Source organism: Aphelocoma coerulescens, chromosome 4, assembly GCF_041296385.1.
Source record: "Aphelocoma coerulescens isolate FSJ_1873_10779 chromosome 4, UR_Acoe_1.0, whole genome shotgun sequence".
Taxonomy (NCBI): domain Eukaryota; kingdom Metazoa; phylum Chordata; class Aves; order Passeriformes; family Corvidae; genus Aphelocoma; species Aphelocoma coerulescens.
In genome coordinates this window covers 70174379-70195245 of record NC_091017.1, presented here as the reverse complement: position 1 = coordinate 70195245, position 20867 = coordinate 70174379, and the positions used below count along the sequence as shown (strand labels likewise).

The 20867-nt window shown below is 36.3% G+C and overlaps 1 protein-coding gene across 2 annotated transcripts in view; it reads left to right on the top strand.

Moving 5' to 3' along the window:
* Positions 1-20867, top strand: part of GRK4 (G protein-coupled receptor kinase 4) — a 39811-nt gene that overhangs the window by 2752 nt on the left and 16192 nt on the right. For both annotated transcript variants that reach the window (XM_069014558.1, XM_069014559.1), the window contains exons 2-8: positions 7827-7913; positions 8583-8695; positions 13025-13102; positions 14156-14256; positions 15606-15698; positions 17056-17119; positions 17848-17988. In XM_069014558.1, coding sequence (XP_068870659.1) covers positions 7827-7913; positions 8583-8695; positions 13025-13102; positions 14156-14256; positions 15606-15698; positions 17056-17119; positions 17848-17988 — 677 coding nt within the window. The remainder of the gene's footprint in view (positions 1-7826; positions 7914-8582; positions 8696-13024; positions 13103-14155; positions 14257-15605; positions 15699-17055; positions 17120-17847; positions 17989-20867) is intronic.

Below are 20867 nucleotides of genomic sequence, written 5' to 3'. Positions count from 1 at the left end.
CTCTTATAGTTCTGCATGTGAGTGTTGTTAGGATATGAATATCATTTGGATTTTACATTTGTAGGCATGCAGAATCAGCACAGCTTGAACAGCCAGGTTCATGTCTACCATTTAAATATGGTTTGATGTGTAGAAGGTAAATTTGATCTATGTTATTAGAGAGCGAGGAACTCAGGTAAAATGAATATTTTCCTGCTACTTTCTTCTCCTGTTCAATAAAAATAAAGTGCTGTTGCTGTCTGTTTCTAGACTACTTACCTTCTACCTTCTCATTAAGAATCTTACTGTTGATTCCTTTCATTAGAGGCGTGAATCTTCTAATTCAATTTGTATAACATCTGTTTATAGGAGTTTACTAATTCCATTTTTCAGGTCATACGAAACCCCAGCTTCCCCCCCGCCTCAAAACTTTAAATTTTGTCTGTAAGAGGATGTTCATAGCTTTTAATAAAACACTATTTTAATAGAAGCCTGTCTCTTTTCATTAAAGACTTGTAATGTTTCTAGCAACTTCTGCTAGAGACAGTGTTCTGCAACACTTCTTTATGTGAAGAAGGGAAACCGTCAGGATTCCTTACCTTCTTTTAAATCAACTTGGTAAATAATCAAGTGCCAGTTCTTTGCACATGTGGGTGTTAGTGATAACATCATATATGATTCTTGAATGTACCTACAACTAGAAGATGATATGATGGCACAAAGTACCCTTTGGTATATCATGGATGAAAGATTTAGGAGTCAGGAGCTATACTGGAAGTTTTTCTTTCCTTGTCCAGTTTTTCAGTTGACCTGCTTGTGCTGAAAGCTGACCTGTCCATGGAGGGATTTGCCTTCAGATGAAAACTGCAGTTCAGCTGCAGTGCAAGGTGTTTTGGGATTCCCTGTCCCAGCTCCCTGGGTTAAGTGGTCCTCTGTGTCAATCCAGCTCTTCCCTCTTGTGCGTATGTCAGTTTTTGGGAGAAACCTGTATGTGGGAAAGAAAAAGGGAAAACTTCCTTTTAAGGTGAACCCAGTGGTGGAACAAGCACAAGTGACTCAGTAGAAAAACAGATTATAAAGCAAACTCAAAGTTGATCTTATGAGTGCTGAAGTGCAGGAACTGAGATACAAAACCAGGTAAGTGTTAAGTGATAGTGATGTATGAACTGAGACTGCAAGCTTTCACACCAGCTATTCCATGTTCTCCTTACTCACATCTTTATGTGTAAAAGAGTAGTGTATATATATGTAGAGAAGTATGTTTTCTAGTTGTGTACAAGGGCAGAGGAATTAACACATTCATTTTTTCCCAGCAGAAAAATATTTGAAATTAGTATCTCTTGAAGGACATTGAAGAATTTGTCCCATAAATTGAGAGAAATAATAAATATAAACAAGGTTATTCTGGGAAAAAAACAAAAAGAAAGTTCCCTCACCCCCAATTTTTTTTATATTCACTTTTCTCTTTATATCTTCTGCTTTTATTTCAGTCACTCCCAGTAAATCCTTTGAATATATGTAAGCCCCGAATTCATTTCAGCATCCCACACATAGTCTGTGATGTTGGGAAGGAAAGAAATTAATCCCTGTATGTTTTAAACTGCTTAGGAGCCTTTCTTTTTTCATTGCCTTAAGTAATAGTCTCAAAAAAATACACCCACAGGGTAGATACATCGTTCCTTTGAAGTCAGTGGCAGTTTATTCCACGTGAGGATCCACGCCAAGAGTACATTTTAAACATACCTGCTCCATTTGCATCCACTTTAAAATTCATTTGTACTGCTATGGCAGGAGCAGTTTGGGAGTGAGAATTGTGTCTGCTGTTAGGCATAGAATATCCTCTGTGTCATGATTGATTTTGGCTAAATTAAGGTCATGCCTCAAGCAAATTTTCCCCCAGCTCTTGGCTGTATGGTTCTAGCCTGTGGTTGCAGAATGGTTGAGGTAGTTTCCAGCTGGATCCATGAACCAATCTAGGGTGTGTGGGTTTTTGAGGTATTTTCCTTCTTATGTTGCTGTGTGTTTTGGATTTGGGGTTTTCTTCCCAAAGTTAGTTTTCAGATGGATCAGTAAGCTCCTGCAGATTTGATAATTGATGGGTGCTGTCCAAGGATAGATTTAGAAGGAAGGAACCTTTCAGTAGCAGAATGTGGTCACAGTTTGGCTTAAGTGAATCCTGCAAGATACTTGTTTCAGTATCGAAATTGTCGTAATGAAGTACTCTTCACAGAAAATAAGCAGTCCACTCAAACAGTGGTTTTTATCTGTCTAGGCTTGAAAGCAATTGGAATAATTCTGCAAGCAAAATAAATCCCACTTTTGCTTGCAGTATAAGGTAATAATTCAGTATAGTGTTGATGATACAAGGAAGGTATTCTATTTTGTGTGTGTTTGTAACTAGGAAGATAATTCTGTAGAGATTGCTCAGATCACTCTAGTTTGTTGAACTGAACTAAATTCTTTAATTATTTCAGGGGTATGGACAAGGGGGAAAGCAAGGCACAGTCATACCCAGAAAGTCTACCAGCAGCAGATATGCATTTTAACATGAGAGTGCCGAGAGTTTTTGTAGTTGCTTTTAATTGTTATCAGTTCTTCCCTCATTTACCTCCTATGTTCTATTGCACTCTTATTGCATTGTGCTTTAAATTGCTGTAAACTCATTGTGGCAGGAAACATGTCTTCCTGTGTTTGTACAGAATTATGCACAATGTCTGCCTTTTTGTCCTTTATTTAATGAACTGTAAGAAGAATGCATGTGGGCATGTTGGAATCTTAAATAATTACATTTACTAAATAAACACAACACGAGAGGTCTAGTTATTGATACACGCTGGTGCTTTGCGTATTTCAAATGTGGCTGTTACAATAGAGGTTTCACAATCGGCTTAAAGGAATTTTATTTCTTTAATATCTGTTGCACTCTTGGTGTACTAGCATGATAAAAAAATCCTTGTTTGTTGAGTTGACTGTAAAATTGCAATGTTCCTGGTGTTTTTTTCCCTTAGTAAGCCCTGTTCCTTGATTTGTTATCGACATCTCAAAATGAAAGGTATGCACAGGTGTTACATTGTTTGACTGTGAGAATACATTAATAAATTTTTGTTCAGATCAGTTACATTTACTTGAGTTGATACAAGCTTTCTATTCCACACCTAATTGGTGGGGTGCAGAGGCTGTGCAGCGTGTGTGCACTGGCATTCCTACATGTGCACATGATCACTGGAGCTGGATAGAGAGCCCATGTGAAGAACCAGTTATTCGAGTGGTTATAGCTGTGGGAACAATAAATGATTGTGCACATAAACAAACGGCACAAATGTTCACGTAGAGAGCTGGGCTTTTAACTGCTTGCAGTGTTACTGTCTTGACAGTCAGATGAGCAAGAGCACTCGAGTATTACCTTGCTGAAGTCCAACTCTGTGTACTTGAATCCAGGAATGTGAGGACTATTATCTTATAAATGCCATAACAATCTGTAATCTATAGATATCTTTTGTTTATTTATTATACTACTTGCATTTTTGCTTCTGTTTGCATTCAGAAGTACCTTGGCCTTTGTAATGTTGGTGAGTTAGGTGCTAACCTTGTGCTGAAACCTGAATTTTCAGCCAGGTGATTCTCGTAAGTTTACTGAGAACTGGCCAGATTGTATTTATCATATGTCTGCAGAAAAAAAAAATCTTTCTCCATAGAAAAGCATCACCACTCTGTTTAATGTTGTTAAGCTGTGGCCAGGTGTGTTTTTGAAGGAACAGAGATGTCAGAAAATATATCTGACCTGCAGAAAGGAGAAGGTTGTGGTGACCCCCCAAACCTTATGAGCTGTCTCTAGAACTGAAAGCATGACAGCCTTCCTCAAGTGATGGTATGTGTGAGCTTGTCTTCTAATCTGAACTTGGTGCTATTCCAGTGTTATGGTCTGATCTGAGAAGCTGAGGTATTAATTCTGCACTGTTTTGTGTCTTTAAGGTGGATCTTGCCCAGTAAGGGCATAAAATCAATATTTGTTACCCAAGGGACAGTGTTTATAAATGTCTGTATAGCATAAGGCTGTAGTTAAATGGAATATTTTGATTTTTTTTTTTTTTTGTGAAAGGTTTTAATCCTTATTGTGACTGGTTTGAAGGAAAATGTGTCTGAAACTAGGAGAAGATTTGAATTCATGTGAGTTTTAAATCTATTAGGAGACTTGCCTGCAACAGCCTCTGCTATGGGAAAGACATATTTTAAGGCAGTGTATGTACCCAGCTTATTTTCATGGGTCTCAGTGTAGATGATGTAGAGCTCCTGTATCGTTTTGCATTTTTCTTTGAACCAATTTATTTGATTTATACGCTAAAGGCGTGTTGTAGGTTGTCATCTTGTTGCAGTCTTAGGCTTTCAGAGCTTATCTGGGTGTGGTCTAGCACGAATTTCTCAGCTGGTATCGGACAATCTGGTTTGTGGAATCAGTTTTGCAAGAATGAAGTTGTAGCAATCGTGCACCCGAGTGCTATAGAGCTGTGTGATTCTCAGCCTCTCAGTGCTTCTCAGCCTCAGACACACGGTGCTTGCCCTGTACAGGGAGAGCTGAAGCACAGATGTCCCCAAAAAACTCCGTGCCAGAATCTCAGTGTCAGTGTAGTAGCCAGTAAAGTAGGATTCTGCGTGACAGAATCCAAATTTTTTGTCTCAAGGAAAATGGTCTTAATAATATTTGGTGAATATTGTGCTCACTGAAATGAGAGTCAGTCTGCAGATCAAGATCAGGTCTGCAAGGAAAATCTCTGTGGCTGTGAGAAGTGCATCTGAGGATTTGAAACATATTCTTATTTTGTGACATAGGTTGCAGCTACAGCAGTTTCTTTTTTTGCAACTAGTTGTGGTTTTACTGATGAATAAGCCAACTACATTGCCTTACATACATTTTTCAAATATTTCTCTGAAGTTTAAAAAAAAAGTTGAAATAAAACATCTTAACATTTTGCCCATACCATATTCTAGTGCAGTGATCTAACTGAATTTAGTATGTATCTTTTTAAGAAGCAAAAATGGGAAAAGAGTTCAATGTTGAAATTGTAACTCTAAGAAGTAACTTGGGGAGGAGGAAAAGGTAAGCTTCTTGTGTACCTGAAAATGTAAGTCAAGTTTCTCTTCACTGTAATTGTGTATTGCTGCATCCACCCTTTTCTTTGTACAAGATGAGTTGCTTCAAGCTGGACATTGCTCTTAGCCGTGATTCCATCTGAAAGAGGCAAAAGCGGTAATTCATCTGCGCCGCAGAGGTCAACCAGAAAGCACCTTAACCTGATGGCTTTTTGGCTGTTCTGTTGGAAAGTGAGCTGTTGGTCCTTCTGGAAGAATTTTATCTGAAGTGTTTTAGAATGAGATCCAGAATAGAAGCTCTGAAATCAATATTAAGACACTTTCAAACCACAACTGTTATAATTTGGTTTGATACTTCTTTTAAACTGCCTCAGAAATGGAAAAGGGTTTTGCAATTAGGGAATTATGTGACAAACAAATTGGCCTCCTGCCTTAACTTTTACCAGAAGTGGCTCTTTACGTTACTGGGACCTACAGACTTTTTCAGTGCATTTGCTGTAAATACAAGAACATTCAGTTCAGAGAAAAATGAGAGCATGTTGATTTAGCTGATATGGCTAAGCACTTGATTCTTGTGTATCATTAATAAATTATATGTAGCCTTTATTGACTTCTGTAGGACGGTGAATTCAGTTGCATTCTAATATGTGGTCTTTTTTTGTAAAATGAAGTTCATAATGGTCACACTGTAAGTAACTGGCCAAATATTTGGGCAAAATACAGCACTTTTTGTGTTGGACTTGAAGTATGTTGCACCAGTGAACCTCTGCTTTTTTTTTTGGGTTGGGATGGGTTGGGTTTTTTCCTTGACAGTGCTTCAGAAGATGCTATTCTTGATATATGTCACAGTTCATTTTACATTTTCCAAACAGCATTGTGATATGAATTTGGGTTCGCTTTATCATTCTTGATCAGTACTGATTGTATGGTGTCATGCGCAGTTGAGTCTGGGCAGTTTCTAACAGAAGAAAGGTAACTTCTGTGGATCTTGCAGCTTAGTTTACTTTTCAGTTGCATGGCTGAAACTGACACTTCTGTACATTGTTTTTCATGGTCACATAATCTATACCCAGGCATTGTTATTCAATGTATGTGTATAGGCTATCTATGTTAATATCCCTTGATATTCTTTGTGTTCAGTTTCTCTTAGAAAGGCTGTATGCTTTGTGTCATTTGATTTTCTTCAAGTATATATTCAACTTCTTTTTATGATCAAAAATATTTTGTTAAAATAGTCAAAATAGAGTTAAAATAGTTAAAATAGTGTTTTAATGATGCTGGTAATTACAGCCTCGTTCTTAGTTCTGGTACTACTTGAAATATGGGGTGGGAAGTAGATTCCATATTTTGTATTATAAAACTTTTTGGAAGGCAAATGACCTGCAAAGTGATTATTAAAAAATGAAGTGTGGATGAAGTTTGGGTTTTTTTATAGAGTAGGTGTCAGGTCAAATAATGTCCACAACACAGTGTTTATAGGTGTTTTATTCCTTACTTTTTTACCTTTCTAGGGATACTAGATTTGAGAATGTTTTGTTGCAGCAGCACAATAAAATGTCAATAAATTTGATATGAACCAAGGCACACTAAGCTGGGGCTGATCTAACTGCATTGGTGCAATGGTTCAAGAAGCTGTATGTTTGAGTAAATAGGGGCTTTTAAAAATATGTATTTTCTTATCTGAAGATGGTAGTTCCTTTCGCCCTAACGATTTAATTTAGAAAGAATTTGGTACCCTTTGCTGCTTAGTTTCTATTCAGGTTACATGGGGTAACTCCCTTCCTTTTTGTCCCGTTGTGGTTAGCAGCATGTACTGCTTTGGTACGGTTAGAGAGCTTCTGTGCAGATTTGCTACTGCTCTGTCATGTGGAAATGCATCTGATCATATTGCTTAGTAAAATCTTTTAAAATACTTTGCAGCACTAAGTTACTCTTTCACAGAAATATTTTGGGTCTGAAATTGCGTATATGTTCCTGTGTCTACCTTTGCTTTTTTGATAAGCATGAATGTCTTCTGTAAATGAAATTGGCCAAGGTAGTGTGCTGAAAAGTCCAATATAACATAGAAAATGTAGCACAGATATATTTTTTTAGAAACTGAGAAAAATACTGTGGTAGTTTTTTTAAAATCAATACTAATTCAATACTAGTGCTGTGAAATCTGAAGCACTGGAAATATCTAAATTTTACAGCAGCTAAGTTCTTCCCAGTATCCTTGTATGGTCTAGAATAAATGGTGTGTATTTGAGCTATGCCCTCTCATTTATTAGTGGGGTCTACTCTTACTACTATTACTGCCCTTAAAGAGAGAATATTTAAGTACAACTTTATTATCCAAAAATGTGTTTAAGAACTTTGTTCTTGGTATTTTGTTACTCAACTTTATTTTCTTCCATTCTTTACCATGGTTGAGACATAATTCTCAAAATTCTTTAGGTTCTGTCTTCGATGTAACAGTTTTATTTGTGATTTTCAAAATACTAGATATTTGCCTTTTCTCTGCAGAGATACTCTACATATGCAGCCAAAATGTGAGATATTTGAGTTGGAAAAGACTTTACATGAAACATGAAAAAAATGCTTACAAATTCTTTTATATCACATTTGTTATTGGTTTAGATATCCTTGTAGATGGATTTCTTTCTAGGCATGAAAAGTAGTCTGACACATCTGTGTACATCTGACCTGATTTTATTCTGTTATGTTCAATTTTATTCTGACATAGTATTTTGTTTTACATTATTCATATTTTCTTCTAGGCAAACGGAGTGGACGTAGTAAAAAATGGAAAGAGATGCTGAAGTTGCCCCCTGTCAGTCACTGTGAGGGTATTCGGTGCTCTATCGGTGAGTGGCCTGTAGAATAAATGCTCTGTCTGACTCTTTTGAGAGAGAAGGGTAAGAGTTTGGTGCTGTTAATGGAAAGGATTCTGACTTGCTTCTAAACGCTAAAAAAAAAAAAAAAAAGCTATTAAACCTCTAATATGATGGAGAATTTATGAGAAAATAAAATTTATGAGAAGATAAAAGCTGTATCACAGCTCCTTGTTTGTTAAAGGAAACTGTTCCTAAAGAACAGATTTACAAAACTTCGAATTAGAAAAAGTAATCCTGTTATAAATTGATGGTAATATATTTTACCCTTTTCCTTAATGTCTTGTAATAGTTTTTTTAACCTTTTCTGTTATTATCTTGCATTCCCTCTTTCCAAACAATTTTGTTTGCTTTCATATTGCTGTTTCACAGTATGGTTGTTTTCTGCACCCTAAACTAAATGAAACTCAAGCGTATAATTCAATGTGTTTTTAGTAAATGGGATAGTCTATAGAACACAGATGTGACTGAAGAGTGTTTCACTATTCTTTGGGATCATTGCATATTTATGGTATCTTTGATAAATATGTTAATGTAAAATATTTTCTTTTTAGTAATGTTTTTCTGACCTTAAATGGGAGTAATGACCATCCTATTACAAAAATAAAAATAAATAAAGATATTTATATTTTTTTTTCCCAGAAAGAGACTATAACCAGCTTTGTGACAAACAACCAATAGGAAGACTTCTCTTCAGACAGTTCTGTGATTCCAGACCAGATTTGAAAAGATGCATTGAATTTCTGGATGCAGTGGTAAGCAGTGAGAAATGGGTGGTGGCTATCAGAAGGCAGTTGCTTATATTTTCTTGTATGTAAATATTTGATTTTTGTCCTGGTTTTGGCTGGGATAACTTTCTTCATTGTAGATCATTTTGTGTTATATTTGGGGTTTTAGACTGAAACAATGTTGATAACAAAGATGTTTTAGTTCTTGCTGAACAGTGATTACACAGTGTCAAAGCCTTTGTGTTTCTTATGCTGCCCTAGAAGTGAGGACACTGATGGTGCACAAGAAGTTGGGAGTGGACACAGCCAGGACAGCTGAGCCCAAGGGATATCGCATACCATATTGTGCTGTGCTCAGCAATAAAAGCTGGGGGAAAGAAGGAGGAAGGGGGGAAGTTAGAATTTTCCAGCTAGCTGTTATGCATGAGAATGAAGCACTGATTTCCTGGAAATGGCCAAATATCTCCCTACCAATGGGAAGAAATGAATTAATTTCTTACTATGCTTTGCTTTTACCTGCATCTTTGCTTTATCAAACTGTCTTTATTTCAAGCTGCAAGATTTCTCACTTCTCGCCTTCTGATTATTAGTGGGGGAAAGTGAGTGAGCGCCTGTGTGGGGTTTAGCTGCCTACTGGGGTTAGCACACAACCATTTTATTCATTTTCTTGATACACCTCAGTTTCCTAATGCTGTGTACTTGAAAACATATTGTGTTCTACTCTGTGCCAGCTGTAAAACTGTAACTTCTGATGGCTGTCAAAAAATTGTCTCTGTTGCTTAAAGGAAGATGTTTAATGTTTGCTATGAAGTCTCTGCCATCTTGTTATGGTCAGAGCTACAGAAATGGGCATGATGGGAAAAACAGAAACAATTTTAGAAAAGATGTGCTGCTTGGCTTCTAGAGCCTGAAAGGATGTCTGTGTTATGAATATTGCTTGCTATACTCAGACTTCAAAATGTTATAAACAGACTTCAAAATGTTGCAACTTGCATGGAAGCCCTAGGCTACACAGCATGTGCTAATTAAAAACAATACAATGGAGATGGAAATTTAGAGAGCCATCTATGGAAGGAGAAAAACCAGATTTTTAGAGACTAAGGGAAAAAGTCTTGCTATATTTACATCTTGATATCTAATGCTGAAGAACAAGGAGAGGAAGGAAGTGGGCCCACAGCTATATTTTGTAAAAAATCCTCAGTGCAAAACCCTGTTGGGGAGGGGGAAAGTAATGACAAGATTAGGCAGGCACAAAACAGCCCTTAAGAGGAGAGAATAATAGCTCAGAGCTTTTGATTCTTTGTCCCTCACAGTTAATCCAAGAGCAATTAGATACAGTCTTAAACTGAGATTGCTGCCGAAAGAACAGGTTTTCTCATTCCAGCCATTTTTGTTCTTACATTCAGAGAACAAATGACCAAAGAACACAGAAGCAGGGTAGTGCTGCTGCTTGCATGCATCCCAAACTACGATACTGGAATGCAAGATGGCTCTGAAAGAGGCAGGGTGTAAGGAAGTACATGGGATTATTGCTGTGCCCCCCATTTCACTGTATCTTCCTTCCCCTGTGGGAGTGAAAACTGAGGCACTAGATCAGCTAAAAAGGAATTTGAGTGTCAAATAAGTGGAATTGTTTATATTTGTCAATGAATCTGTGTGCAACTGGGCTTACTTCCCAGGTGTGTTTCATTTTTGTGACTCCCAGGAGCTGTTCTAGCACCAAATTCCAGTGATTAGTTTGACATTTGGAGACTGAACAGATTGAGTGGAAATCCAGAATAGTGGAGCTTTCATTCCTGAAGTGAATATAAACCAGAGTCCTTAATGAGTGCAATGCACTGGCAACTGTGGATGTGTTACAACTCCTGCACACATTTTAATCCTTAAAAACTCAGATAAGGAGTAGCAGAATCTTTGGCAGGATGAAAGAGAATGAATCTTAGGCATGACTGTAAGGCAGGTGTCTTTGCTCTACAGATGTAATTTTTCAGGTAAAACTGTCTCTAAGAAGTAACTGTTTTTCACTAACTGAAAAATTTGAATTGTTTTGAAATATGCAACCTATAATGTCTGGATTGCAACACTTCTGAGAATTAACAAAGACTGGCATAGCTGAGATAATCTGATGTAAGGGATGGTTTCACAATTTACTTTTTTTTAAATTTGTTGTTTAACTTCCATTTGAAAAATCAGGGTGAGGAATTATGCTTGGGAATCGCTGAAACAAGATAATCTTTATTTGGTGACTCTCGTGATCTGAAACTGGCATGTTCTGTTGATGTGAGATAAAGGATATGAGATAAAATACCTACTACCTCTTACAGATGGTTCCTGAGTTAGCCTGATTCCCTCTTGTGGACTGGACTTCAGCAAGCTTGTTCAAGTTCTTTTGGGGGTTGAGGGTTTTTTTTTGTATTCTTTGGAAGGCAATACAGGAAGAAAAAGCTGAGGTTGTGGGGTTTTTACCTAGCGTTTTGCCAAGTTTAGCTTTTTAAAATGTTAAAGAAATTTTGGACTTAATCTTTTGAAAAAAAAAATTGCAAAAATGAAATGTCATAGCCTGAAAATCTTTGCATCTTAGTTAATAGAGTTTTCTGACTCTTTTACATGAAGCAATGTGATTTCAGCAGTGTGATTATTTCAGGAGTCCAAGATCAAGATAGTACAATACTATGTTGTCTACCTGTACTGAATGCTGAATCTGGTAAGCTCCAGTTTTTGGGAAGATGTGACCTAAAAGTCTGGAGTCAGCTTGGCTTTACTGATTAAAAAAGAAGAGTTGTGAAATGATTGAATGTAAGTGACAGAAGTTAAAGTGAGGAATTATAGTTATCCAGTCTAGTGACTCATTTCACTAGCTGGGGGCAAGGTTACTCACATAGGGAAAGGAATGGGTGACAGCTCAACTTCCCTGTAAGTAACAGAATTATTTGGAAAGGCCATCTCTCAAACTTCCTTTTAAATTGCACTATCCACTTAAGTCAGTATGCCTAACTATTTGTATGAAATTAGTGTTAAAGCTACTAAGTGCACTGCTGAACTTCAGGTTGATGAACTTTTTTGACCTGCTCAGGTTGATTCTGCTCTTGCAGAAGACTTCCTTACCATTAGACTTTTTGTTGTGAAATCGAGCTAGCAAAAATGATGGCTTGCATTTGGATTGATGGATTTGAGTACCGTGCTGAAGTAGGTGATACCATAATGTCTCAGCAGAAAAAGATGTTGATGACTTAGTAGTGAGTCTGTGTGGATGAGTTGTGATTAATTGTAGAACTGGAAATCAGGGAGTCTGTTATTTCCAGTATTGTATGTGTGTTTGACTCTTGAACTGTCATTTTTAGTGTTCCAGTTTTCTTTATAAAGGTAAATAACTTCTGATTAGATCAATTATTTGGAATTTCCAACGAGGTTCTTATATGCCCAACTGTTATTTTGTTTGATACAGTCCTCCATTCTGGAAGTCTGCCATGTATTCTTTGTTCCCTGGGTGCATGCATTTACATTCTGAAATATGAAATAAGTTTTGATTGAGTTTGCCTAGCTCACGAACCTAATACACGTTGCTGTTTGAGATTGCTCTTTTCTAATTCATCTTCCTTCAGATTTTGTGTTGTCTTTAAATGTTGTAACTTCTGATGTCTGCTTCTAGATTATTCCTTAAAATTATGAATAGTAAGGAGTCTTTGGAGTTTTTCAATAGTAGTATCTGTGTGATGATTTGTTGGTTGTGGGTTTTTTTCTGTAAGTAGCTACTTCTGGAGCTCTGTTCAGCTGCCAGTTGTTTATCTGGAAAATGCACTGTATTGCACAATTCTCTTTTTCTGCATCTCAGTATCAGATGTTACTAAGTCAAAAACTTAAAAAATTTGTATCTACTCAGTTTTATTTTTTCAAAGAATGATATAGGGTTTGGTTTAGAGCTCATTTATAAGCTTGTCGAAAGTAGTTTTATCCTGGTGTTACCCAAGACTGTAACAAAAGAATAATACACGAAGGGAAAAAATTACAGTGAAGAAAAAGCTGATTATTGCACTCTTAATTGTTTTACATCTGGGTCATTCTGTCCTACAATACTACACAAATACTATTTCATTGTGATTGATCTAGTTTAACCTCTAGGATGCTGTTTTTGTAATTGCATTTAGACCAATTTTTAGGTTTTGTATGTTTTCCAAAGATTAAATTCCATATGCTTTGTTTTTTTCCCTAGGACTGTTCCTCATACATGTTTCACTATATAGCCTTCTGTTCCTTTTATATTAGTATTGTGTTATTCATGATAAAATTTACCTATCATCATGTAAAAGATGCCAAGTGGCTCTGAACATAATATAATTTTCAATTCCATTCCCCTAGGCAGAATATGAGGTATCTTCAGATGAAAAGCGCATAGACTGTGGCCTCAAAGTTTTAGAGACGTACTTCACTAATGGGGTAAATATACTGTGAAATATTTTCTCAAGCACTTTTTAAGTGTCAGGTAAATAGAGAGATCTAAGTGGTTGCATTGTTTTTAGTAAATTGACTTTCAAACTTCATTAATCCCATTTTTGTCTTTTCTGAGAGGTGTGCTGCCTTCTAAAATTCTGCTCAATCAATTTGAGCAGAAAACTTGACTGATTTCTGCTTTTATAACTACTACAATTACAATTTATTTTCCATTTAACACCTAGAAGAAAAATTAACTCAGAGTTTTGTAGTCTGAAGAAGTCTGAAGTCTTTTAGACTCCTGTGTGGCCTTGGTTAGTTTGCAGTAAATTTTCAGAATTGCTTCAGGTTTTAACAAAGTGAAATGCTGTTTTCTTCTGAAGCACTCTGTTACTTTCACTTTTCCATGGTAATCATTAATAGCTGATCTTTTGCATTTATCAAGAGTCTTTTTTTTTTTTTTTGTATGCAGTGGAAGCTTTTCTGTGGGTATATAATTAGATGTTTGCTCTTTATGAATAGATGCTCCTTCTGCTTCTCTTGTTTTGGTCATCTTATACAAAAGGTCTTGAAGATGCCTTAAAAGTAGATAGAATATAAATTTGCCACATCTTTTTGAGAATTTCTTTGGGACTGCCATAAGTCATGTACATTTTTTTTCAAAAAACCCCAGATTTCTTTGGTCTGGTTTGAAACAGCTTCCCAGCCTGTGTTTGTGTTTCTTTCTTCTTCTTTCCATCCTGCCAAGCCAAATAGGTGACTTGCTTTTTTGGTGGTAGGCTTATGGAAAGAAAAAGAAATTTGACTTATTGCCAAGATTATTTCCCCAGATACTGAAATAGTAAACAACTGTAATAACTTCCAATGCATTGTTCTGTAACAGGAAATAAATAAAAATTTTGCTTAAATATGACTTTCTTGATTTTCTCTTTAGTCAAACTGCTCCTTTCCTTTTCCAGTATTAAAAAATTTAATTTCACCTTGAATACAAAACTTTTAGTTTAGCTATTGATTTACATGCTTTCATTGTTGCTTTCCTTTCTTTTTTATTATGTTAAGTCTGCAGCACATTTGCCAGAAATACCTCAGGAAACAGTAAATGAATGTAAAGCAAGACTGGAAAAGAACCCTTCTAAGGATCTTTTTATGGACTGTACTAGGTAAGTTAAAAATGCCTAGTGCTAAATTTGAGAATTACAAGAGAAATTTGTGTTTCTAAGAAAAGTGAAAGATGAAGTTGTTATTCCCAGAAGTATTTAGTCCCTGAAATGGGCATAAGTAAGAAACTTGGAACAGATTTATCAAATGACTAGATTTCCTTCATTTGGGACTTAGATGTTTGACTTTTGCAGAGCTTTTTCTTTAATGATACTTTTGCATAAAATCACACTGTTATCTGCTACCAAGAATTCTGTAAGTTAAATAGTATTTCTCTTTATTGTATTCTTACTTTTTTGAGTGACTTCTCTTCCATGGTGAAGGTACTCAGAGAAATATGAAGTTACAAGTTGAAGCTTGAAAGGTTTCTGAATAATGTTACACTGTTTAAGATTCTTGAAAACAGGTTTAGCTGAGGCCAATGCTTATGTTCCATTAAGATGTCTGATTAGAGGATCACTTGTGATAGTTAACACAAAACAATACAACTTGGTTTTGTTCTGCAGTCACAAAGTGATATTTCATGCAGTAGTAGCAGGGGAGGCTTTGCTTGGAGGGATGGTACATGTTTATGAGTGTTACATGTCTTTCTAAAGCCTTTATGTTTCTAATATTTCTGGTTCTTCAAGGCATGCTTCATCATGTCTGAAGGATGACTACAGGTTTTGTCACTGCTTGGGTCATCTCCCTGGCAACAGCTATAAGCATGCTTCGTAACAACTTGAGATTATAAGATTGAAAGGGCTGTGTGAGAACACCTAGTAAAACATGTCTCAAATGGAGTGTCTCATGTAGGTCATTCCTTTTCCTCTGTCCGATAGATACCTGAATGCAGTTTGATTGACTTGTTTCCCTCCCCACCTCCACCTTAGTGTGTTTCATTTAAGGGAATGATAAGGTACTTGGTGTTCAAGGTTTGGATATGGCATTTAGTACTTCAATTTCAAATCCTAGAATAAAACTTTTATTTACCAGTCTCCAAAGAATGTGTGAAACCTTGTAGATACTTTCAGAGGTCATATTTGCAGGGTCATACATGCGTAAAATATCTGCTCAGAGGCTGATGTTTAGTGGGTTTAAAGACAGTAAAAATGCAGAGGTCAAAGTGTTTAGTTCCTATAAGTAGCAGCAGTTTGGCCTTCGTAACTGTTTTGACAGGAACAGTTTTCTATGACAGGCACTCTGTGAGACATTCAGGTTGAAACCATGGTAGAGCACAGTGGCAATGTTTTTCTGCCTACAGCTTTGTTGATATGTTTAAATACATGTTGGTAGATTGATAGCACCTCCTGCTTCATCAGCCTTTTTCACAATAAGATGGATTTTATTTTTCTCTTTATTTTCCTGCTAGAATTGTCCATGAATACCTAAGCAAAAGACCTTTTGAAGCTTACCAGGAGAGTGTGTACTTTTCCCGTTTCTTACAGTGGAAATGGCTGGAAAAGTAAGTTTATTTATAATGTTTGCGTTATAATTTAGTTTTGCTTTGTGGCAAATTTTGATTTTTATGCTAGAAATGCTGTACAGCTGAATGAGACTGCCTAAGAAATTATGATCTGAAAGACAAGATGGATTGATGTTGATGGGACAGGAAGAGAACCAATACTCCAATGGAACTATTTGCCTGGTAGTCTTTAAGTGGTAAATCTTAAGTCTATAAGTGGTATTAGGTAAATGCAAATTCAGAAATGTTTGGCTGTCAAGTGTGCAGTAGAATTCCCTTTCTTGGGAATGCTATCATCCTTTTGTTTCAAACTTGGTCTAATTAGTGGTTAATAAGCAGATTAGTCTAGTATTATAACCCACTGGGTGATTGGATAACTAGTAAGTTTTTTAGGGTGGTACAGATACAGATCTAGTAATTACAAGATAGCAAGATTTACATATATATATATATACATATATATATCTCAGAATCTAGTTTGGACTTTCAAATCAATACTGACTGTCCAGACTCTTTCAGAAGGCTGAAATTGTTACAAGTTGATTCAAATTCAGCCCCGTTGGGTATCGCAATCACATATTCAAACATTAAGGTGCTTGAGCACTGATTTTGTTGTAAATTCCAATTATCCAATGTCTTTATTTTACTGAATTGGTAGCAAAAACCAGTAAGAAAACTAGGGAAGTTACTCAAATTCTCTACTAATTGTACCTCCATGTGTTGTCCTGAGAGCAAAGCTGCATTAACAGTGAATGTTCATTTAAAGCAAAACCCTCTAACTTGTAATAGCCCTGCTCTGACGCATTTAGGAGAGTTTTAGCATAGAGTGGTCAACACCTCTACTGCCTTTAGTTATCTGTTCCTCTTCCTCTACATCAATACCTTAACAATTTGGCTGTTGAAATGCTCTTGCATACCACAACTCCTTCTTTTGTGAAAAAACAAAGTGAAATCAGAAATGGTTTACCTTTTAAATGTGGCATTGTAAGTGTGATCCCACTGAAATGCAGTCTGCATGTCAGCGTGTCAGTTAAAGGAGGCAACAGGAGGTGATAAATTGACTGTGATGAGAACACATGAGGCTCTAACTGTAGACAGCAAAGGGCCGAATTGACCGAATTTTCTTCCTGCTATTGGGAGTGCCTGGTGACCACATGAGGGAGCCCACGTTGCTAAGCAGAGCACCACTCTCATTTGAAATTCAGCTTATTATAATACTTCTACATGAGGTTAAGGCAACATTTGTTCAGAAATATGTTGGAACAGAAAGGAGAAAATAAAGAGAGACCTTGGGGTGGGGAGGGATTACTAACATTTGTAATTCCTGTCTCAGTAATTGTTTCTTTCTGTTAATCAGGCAGCCAGTAACCAAACACACATTTAGGCATTATCGAGTACTAGGCAAAGGTGGATTTGGAGAGGTGAGTACAGAAGTATCTTTTTGCAAGGCAGTTCTTAAGGAAAAAAAAAAAGTGGAGAGGCTGTTTAACTCTTGTCTCCATCAATCTACATTTGACACATCACCTGGCAAACTGTTGTTGATACAAATGGTTTTAATGTGTTAGTTTAAGCATTGTAGGTCATGCACAAAGCTGCAGAGAACTTGTAATGACTGACAACAGTTGCTTCTATTTAGAAATTTCGTTTGGAAATGAGAATTTAGTTTCAGTTGGCTAATTATGTAGAATATGAATGAACCTAAAATAAAATCTATAGATTTTATTAATTCTGTTTATAATTCATTGAACTGCTCCCCATATGTATTTTAACTAGAGCCCTATATTGAAGAAGTCATGCTACTAAATTACTGTTAGGTTTCTCCTGTTGATTGTGATGTGAATATTTGTCCTCAACACAATACTGTTACCTTAGTCACTTGTTTCACTAGCACAAGATCCACAGTTTTACTAAACAATCCAACTCCAACAGAAATGTGTTTGCCTCTGTATAATCACTTTTTCTACTTCGGTTACAGTTTTTGTGAACCTTTAAAGTTGTTTCCTGAGTGGAGGCTCTGTATTGATGCTTACAGACCATCATTTTCTGAGAGCACTAAAGAGTTTGAAAAGAAACTAAAATTTAATCTTCTTTAAAATAAAAATTCTAAAAAACCTCAAGCATCTCTGACACACCATCCTTCTTTTTGTAGGTGTGTGCCTGTCAAGTACGGGCAACAGGAAAAATGTATGCTTGCAAAAAGCTAGAAAAAAAGAGAATAAAGAAGAGGAAAGGAGAATCAATGGCTCTAAATGAAAAAAGAATTCTAGAAAAAGTGAATAGTAGGTTTGTAGTAAGTATCTACTTCCAATCTATTTTCAGAAATTTATTTCATTTTGTTTACTTCATTTCAGTCTCTTCCAGGAGCTTGTGGGCACAAAATGCTTTTTTTAAATTGATTTAGGGATTGCATGACTGTAGAGAGAAATGATAGATGCAGTAATAAATGTTTTGTGTGTGATTGTGAGTAGTTCTGTGCACAGGGCTTTTTTTTGGTCCACCTGCTTTATTTCTCACAGCCAGAACAGTAGGCTGTGTTTCAGCATGCTGATGCCACTGAATCTTTGTCCTCTGTTTAATACTTAGGTTTTTATATCCTGAGGTATTTTCATAGCATTTGTTACTCTGTTCCTGATATATTTTCAGATAGACATGACATTTTAATAGTGTATTGATTCAGGTTATATTGCTTTGCTGTGTACCAGGGCTTAAAGAGGTATCTTGTATGTGAAACAATTAACTTTTTAATGGAGCTTCCATGAAATGGAAATCTTAGTTTTAATACCTAAACCTGGTCCTATTATGTAAATTATGGTCTGTTAGTAGCTGTAATTACTAAGCAGTGAAATAAGTGAGAATGTTCAAAGATAAAACAAGTAAAAATTTACCCAGGTAATGTTTACTTTTTAATTGAAATGTCATTTATTTAAATGTTAATTTCAAATATCTTTTGCTTTGGTTTAAAATCCATGTACTTATAAATTTTGTATTGCTGTTCAGAAGATTTTAAAGTACCTGTTTTAGAGAATAGTGAAAGTTATTTATAAATGTGTGTGTATAAAATATGTATGTATATATTTTCTGATAAGTTTTATGTATTAAAAAAAACCCCTGTAGAGTACTGTCAGCTAAAAGAAAAATGAAAAACCTACTGGTGAGATACATTAATAATTTAAACTGTTGTAAATTATGGTTTTGTATAAATATGCTAATGTTATTTTTGCACAAGGCTTCTGGGCTTGAATTGATTGAAACTGAATCCAGAGAGTACCTGAATTGATCCATAAATTACTATAACAGTGAAACTTCTATTTTTGAGTAACATTTTTTTCAGCATATGTAAACACTGTAAATCAATAATTGATCTAAGTTGAATTTGAAATAGCTTTACAAAATTGTGCATGAGTTATTTTCTTCTTGCTATCCAATGGTGGTTTTTAATGCAACAGAGAAGATCTAGGTCTAGCATTTGCAGTAATACTGGCTTTGAAGTGGGTAGATAACTTGTCATGCTTCTGTCACAAGTAAAGTCATAAATAGCTGGATACATCAGTTAAAACCACCAAATGGGAATCTTCGCCTCAAGTAGCTAATAGTTTTATTATTTAGTATTAGATTTATGCTTCTGAAGGAAGAGTTTGGACCTATTACTGAATTAGGGCCATTATTTACTTGTACTGTTGTCTCAGTTTGAGACAAGTTGAGGGGGAAAAGCTCTGGAAGGAATGTCTCCTCTCCAGAAGACAGGTTTCAGCACTCCCTCCCCCACCAATATGAAAGGAATTTCTTGGATGAAAGTGAAAAAAACCTATTTATTTAACAAGCAGAGTGCCAGCAAGGCACAGGAAACATAAATGAGTAGTGTTAGATAATAAACCTCCTCTATGAGGAGAAAGCTGCTGGATTCAGAGTTCTTTTCTGTAGCTGTCTCGGCCCCTCCCGAGGTCCGAGGCTGGGATGCGGCGTCCCTGCAGCCTCCCTGCCTGTCTCTGGAGTCTGATGATCTGGTTCTTGGATCACAGTAGGCCGAACAGTTCCAGGAGAAGAAGTTACCAGAGGATGTTGGGGTGCTGGTATAGGAGAAGTTCTTGCCTCAGCTAACAGGCTGGCTGAAAGCAGGAAGGTGCTCCCTCGGCTCTTCAGCGGTGAGAACACAGGGGAGTTGTGTGTGAGTCCTTGAACACAAACCGCGCTGAAGAATTTGCTCAGCTTCTCTTCCCCCTCTCCTGGACCCAGCTTAAAGCTGTGGGATCAGTTTCTGGGCAATAAACAGAGGATAGGGGACTACAGTATTATCATAAAATCACCCCAAGACAACTGCATTTAAAAATACATTTATTGAGTCAAGGGAAAAAACTCCACTGATTTTTTTACCTAGCTTGCTTATCTAGTGTAAGCTAAGTATACGTTTGAATTCCATTGCTCTTAGTCCAGGTTAGGTAATCTTTGTAGGTACTTTTGAAGATCCTACCAGATGATCATGTAGCATGGCTTTTTCTATTGAAATTGAATTTTTAACTTAAACAGTTAAATTTTTTAGTGTATTATATTGTGTTAAATGGGGTGGGTTTTTTTTTAATTCACAAGTCTAGTTTAAAACTTTTCATGCACTTAAAAATCTTTTACCTAAAACCTGAAAAAAAATGTGCTTTGTCCTTGCCTATCAGCACCACATTTCAAGTACAGTGAGAGGAAAGACTGTGAAGAGTTGTACTTAGTCTTTACAGTTATCGAGTTGTAATTCAGGGAAATATGCAGTTACTTGGGGGGAGGCAGGGGTAGGAATAGAAACTATGCATTTGATTTAAAATAATTTCTTCAGTTTCTCTAGGGTAGTTTTGGGTCTCAGGAAGATGGTTTGGCAATGCATAATTCCTGAGGTACTAATAAAATAAGGCTTATGCACACGTTATCAGGACAAAGTAATACAGGTAACATACAGCTGAGGGGCATCATCAATAACTGTATTTTCTGCATGGAGCTCTGTGGTATCCAAACAGATCTGCCACTAAGCTGTTGTGTTGTGTGTATGGTTTGTGCACACAGGCAAATTAGTCTGGATTCTGTTGTGTCTTCTAGTACTCTGCAGGAGTGATTTTCTATTTGCATGTTTTGTTCTTTTTTGCTTTGAAGAAGGATTATAAGTTGATTGTATTGGAAAAAAGACCTGTG